This window comes from Dipodomys ordii, unplaced genomic scaffold (genome assembly GCF_000151885.1).
Source record: "Dipodomys ordii isolate 6190 unplaced genomic scaffold, Dord_2.0 Scaffold137, whole genome shotgun sequence".
Taxonomy (NCBI): domain Eukaryota; kingdom Metazoa; phylum Chordata; class Mammalia; order Rodentia; family Heteromyidae; genus Dipodomys; species Dipodomys ordii.
In genome coordinates, this window is record NW_012267353.1 from 905,559 (window position 1) to 910,661 (window position 5,103).

The window sequence follows — 5,103 nt, forward strand, 5'->3', positions numbered from 1 at the left end:
ATGCCCAGGTATTGTTCAAGTCCCACAACCTGCGCATGCGAACTCTCTCTCTCTCTCTTTCTCTCTTTCTCTCTCTCTCTCTCTCTCTCTCTCTCTCACACACACACACACACACACACACACACACACACACACACATGCTGTTTTGTAAAAGCTGTTTCTTATCATCAATACAGTGGTGAATTCAAAGGATGAAGGGTGAATAGGAAAGTAGCAAGAATACTATCCTGCCTCTTCCTCCTGCGGAGAGGAAAGAAACTTTCTTACACAGGCAACTTCAGTCACGCCCTGTAATCAGGCATAGCCAGGTCATTCCCGGTTAACCTCCAGCTGGGTTCAGACTTCATCTTTTGGTGCTCAAGGGTTATTTGAGGGAGCCACATTCTGAAGCATAAGGACACAGTATAGAGTATCTAACCACATGTACTGTTATTAGTTTCCTTGAAGATTAATACCAAGTTGTCTAAAAGTGGAAATGGCACCAGCCTTTGGGTTGCAGCATTGCAATCAGCTCTGGCATGCCAGCTTTTCCACCAGACTCTGGGCAAGTTTGCAAACTGGCAGGGAAGGACACTTTGACCACTCAGATCATGAATCCCAGTGGCCTTCAAATCTGGTTCAAATCTAAATCCTTGAGTGTATCTACTTTGGTGTCTGGAAATGTCACAAGAAATTCTCCTGTTTTAACTATGGGATCATATGTGAAAGTCTTAGGTGAGATTTAGATCCAGACAATTATAGTTTGAATGCCTACTGCTTCATTTCTTGTTAGAGATTCAGCTGTGGATAAGTCGCTTATTCTCTTAATGTCTCAGTTCGGTTATCCATAACATAGGCATTATAGCTATCTCAAAGACTTGCTGTGGAGTTTGGCTATAATGAATATAAAGGGTTAGCAGATGGAAGATACTTTTCACAAGGTATACAGAAGCAAAGGAAAGGGTGACATTGTAATAAAGAAAAGAAAAGAAAAAATGTACACATTATCTGATTTATGAAATGGTAACCCTTCTGTACAACACCTTAATAACAACAATAAAATTATATTTTCAAAAAAAAGATATGTAGAGCTATCCACATTGTCCAAAACAACAGCCTGGAAGATTTCTGTCATCCTTGCATCTAATTATCAACAGCTGATAGAATCTATCTAAGCAATTTGTTTTTCTTTCAATCAAGGATACTCAGATGTAGGGAACTCAGACTAATGACCATCCTGGGCTCCATGGGCAACACTCCTTATGCCCCAGAGTGAACAGAACGATTGATAAATGTTCAAGATTTCCTGGAGCTCCTACAAGACCCCTGTAGTCAAGCTCCAAGGATACACTCCTAATCTAGGAAAGCTAGTGTGGGCCATAGGGGGACTCTGTGATAGTGACATAATCTTTCAATTTGGGGATTATATGAAGAAAAGAAGGAAGAGAGGGAAAAAAGAGGAAAGGAAGGGAGAGAGAGAGGGAGGCACGAGATTCACCCAGCATAAGTGTACTAACTCCAGATGTTTTTGGTTTACTTTGGTTTGGTATTTAAGTCCTCTTTTTTTTCTCATGGGAGCATTGGAAATCTTTATAACCTGATGTCTGGAAGTATAATTTCAATTCCCTGTTTGGAATACTCTAGGAAGTATGAGGTCCAAAATTATGAAAATAAAATCTTTCAATACTTTTTCTTTGGCTAAATGTTAATCACTATCCAGGAGAGCAGAGAGGCAGCAGGAAAAGATGTGGCTGTACATATTTTAATCGATGCCAGAATCAGCACATCAAAAGGCAAAATTTTCATCTCTCTGACACCAGTTGGGCCATAGGTGATTAAACTATACCGTTACTAAACTGTAACCAGACAACAGATACAAAATCTTTAAGGACAGAACTACTTACCTATTCTAAGGAAGAGCCAGCTCCACTGGAAGGCTGAGAGACAAAGGAGACTTCAGGGGTCTCAGCCTGCTGCTGGCCCTGTTATTATTGATATATTCCAAGGACTTAAGCCACCCATTACAGCCACTTTGGAACTTAAAGCAAAGTATACAAACGAAACTCTCTGGATCACAAGACAGCACATGCCAACCATTTCTCTGCAACCATGGAGGCAGAAAAACTTCTATCACCTAATCTTTTTATTATTAAGTTTTATTATTAAGCACTTAGCTCAGAGTGAAATTCGGTGCGTGCTTGCTTTCCTTGGAGATAATAGGGCACCAGTCTGGCCTGAAAACTTGTCCAGTTGTCTGCTTACAGAGGAATGACGCTGTCCCTGTATCATGAACTCCCACTAGCAAATATTACACACACACACACACACACACACACACACACACACACACAGAGCTAGGAAACACCTTTCATTCATTCATGTTAACAAAGTCTAGAGATGGATTCCTGCCACAGGGAGGCGCTGCCCTGTTCACTTCCCACAGACACGGTCCTGGAGCTTCCAGAGTTAGGAGAGGAAATCCCAGAAATAAATAATTAAATTTTAAAAAAATGTTTGGAAGTCAGAAGCAAATAGTTCTGAATCCTGGTACGACTTTTCCAGATTGCGCTCGTTGGGCATCTTTGGGGTGACAGAAAAAACACACACACCTGCCTATTTGTACACCCATCCGCAAATGCACACACGCGTGTGCACACACACACACACACACACACACAAACACACACTCGCAGCTAACATTAGATCTGCAATCCCAATGGCATATAATTACCCCTGGGAGGGAACTGCCAGGAAAGCAGCCTTCGCCTAAAGATCTCACCACCTCCTCCGACTGGGCGACAAGTGAATGTCCACCAAAGATTACAAGGGGACAGCTTCCCACGGTTCCACCTAAACACAGACTTCTCGTGTTCCTTTCCAGACAGCTCCAGTTTTAATGCCGCGCCCAGCGAGCGCGTCCCTGAGGTTGAAAGCCAAGGCTGCCCAAATCTCCCCACCCCCACTCTGGGGAAACTTCACCACTGCCCCACGCGGAGAAGGAAAGACCCCTCCACGGGCCAAGTGGCCGCCGGGCTGGGGGCACCGCTGGAGCCGGGGCGCGGGAGACAGGGATGAGTTGCGTCGGGGCTGGTTGCATGCTTTGTGCACGTGGAGGGAGGCAAGGCAGCCCGGTGGGCGGCAAGCAAGTGGCCCTCTCGGCTTCGGGGCACCGGATTCCTGGGGGAACAAAGGTCACCGAGGCCAGCGCCATCGCCTCCCACACACACAATTCTCGCATGTGCTCCATAGCAAGACATGAGTGCAGAGTGCATGCCCAAGGAAGGGGTCGAGGCGTGGGTACTGTGAGCCAAGCGCCTGCTGGGGACCTCCCCCCGCCCCCCTTCCTGGCTAAGCCTCCCCACATACAATCTCTGAGAACAGTAGAAGCGAAACCTTGCCTTCCGATCAGGCTTCTCCGGCCGGGTGGGTTTCCTCCCCGCGCACGCCCACCCGCAGAGGCCCTCCACGCCGCCCTGCGCCCCGGGGGTACCGCGCGCCCTGCACCCTCGCGGGGTGCCGCCCGCACCTGGATGTGGCAGGAGATCTCCGAGTCGTCCAGCAGTCGGATGGTGCATTTCATCTCCTGGCTGAGCGATTTGATGCTGGAGCTCCGAAAGTGGATCATTTTCATGGTCCTCCTGCCTCTCGGCACACAGTGGCAGGAGGCGAACATGCACCACAGCGCCGAGGAGCGAGCGGGAAGCTCCAGGCCGGCGCGCCGCGGCGCTCGTCCGCGCGGGCTCACACACGGCGAGGCTCACGCGCCGTCCCGGACCCCTGGGCGCGGCTCAACCCAGGGACAGCAGAGGCTTCGGGCGCCTTGGGCCGCACATGCCGGCCAGGCTTGCGGGCGGGCGGGTCCCTCGGTCCCCCTCCCGCTCCCCCGCCTCGCCCGCTCCTGTCCCCGCCTCCTTCGGGCGGGCGCGCGCTCGGGCGCCTCCTTCCGCCCGGGTTCGGTCGCCGAGGACGGCCCGAGTAAGGCTACCCGCACCCGGAGCTACGCACTCAAACTCCCACCCGTACCCAGAGGCTGGAGGAGGTGGCATCGGACCGCTGGTTCCGATGACCAGAGAACCCTAGCGATGGCCTGCTCTGCCACCGCCACCACTGCGTCAATCTGGGCCCGGCTGCCTTCCTCGCCCCGGCCGCCTCCTCCCTCTGTCAGCCGGCAGCGAGCGCGCTGGCTTGGGCGAGTCCCCTGCCCCGCATCACCAGCGCGCCCCGCAGCACCTCGCACTGCTCGGCCCCAGGGACCTGTGAAGGGAGCGACCCTGACCTGCACCACCCCACCCCACCGCACCCCCAGGGAGATCTGCTGGGGCAGAGCGGGAGGGGCGGGGGGAGGAAGATGGCTGAGTCTTTTGGGATATCCCCAGGAGTGGTTGGAGGCCTGGACTCCAGGCTGTTGGAACAATATCTGGTTTTTAAAGCCATTGGTTTATTTCATAGTAGTAGGGATCACCCCTTTCTCTAAGAATTCCAAACCTTGCTTACTCCATCTCTCCTTTGTGTCTCCTAAGGTCTCAGCAGGATTTTTTGGTAGCCTGTACCACAGACCAGACCAAGGTGGGTCCCTATGCTGCCCTTCCCCTTTAGAGAGCCTCCAAATGCCCAAGAATTTAGGCAGTTCCTGTCTAAAGAGGAGTGTCTCCACCTACTTAAAACTAACACAGCCGGGCGCTGGTGGCTCACGCCTGTAATCCTAGCTACTCAGGAAGCTGAAATCTAAGGATGGCAGTTCAAAGCCAGCCAGGCAGGAAAGTCCATGAGACTCTTTTCTCCAATTACTCACCAGAAAACTGGAAGTGAAACTGTGGCTCAAGTGGTAGAATGCTCGCCTTGAGCTGAAGAGATGAGGGACAGCACCCAGGCCCAGAGTTCAAGCCCCAGGACCGACAAAAACCAACAATTCCGCAGGGCGCTGGTGGCTCAGACCTGTAATCCTAGCTAATCAGGAGGCTGAGATCTGAGGATCTCAGTTCAAAGCCAGCCCGGGCAGGAGAGACAGTGAGACTCCTATCTCCAATATACCACCAGAAAACCGGAAGTGGCGCTGTGGCTCAAGTGGTAGAGCGCTCGCCTTGAGCTGAAGAGCTGAGGGACAGCGCCCAGGCCCAGAGTTCA

At 51.2% G+C, this 5,103-nt stretch overlaps 1 protein-coding gene across 2 annotated transcripts in view; it reads right to left on the reverse strand.

The window, feature by feature from the left end:
- Positions 1-3,869, reverse strand: part of Frmd3 (FERM domain containing 3) — a 272,266-nt gene extending 268,397 nt beyond the window's left edge. Inside the window, exon 1 of one of the 2 annotated variants that reach the window (XM_013031085.1) lies at positions 3,506-3,869. In XM_013031085.1, the coding sequence (XP_012886539.1) occupies positions 3,506-3,652 (147 nt within the window). In that variant the 5' untranslated portion in view covers positions 3,653-3,869. The remainder of the gene's footprint in view (positions 1-3,505) is intronic. The other variant, XM_013031084.1, reaches the window with a different exon arrangement.
- Positions 3,870-5,103: the final 1,234 nt, after the last annotated feature.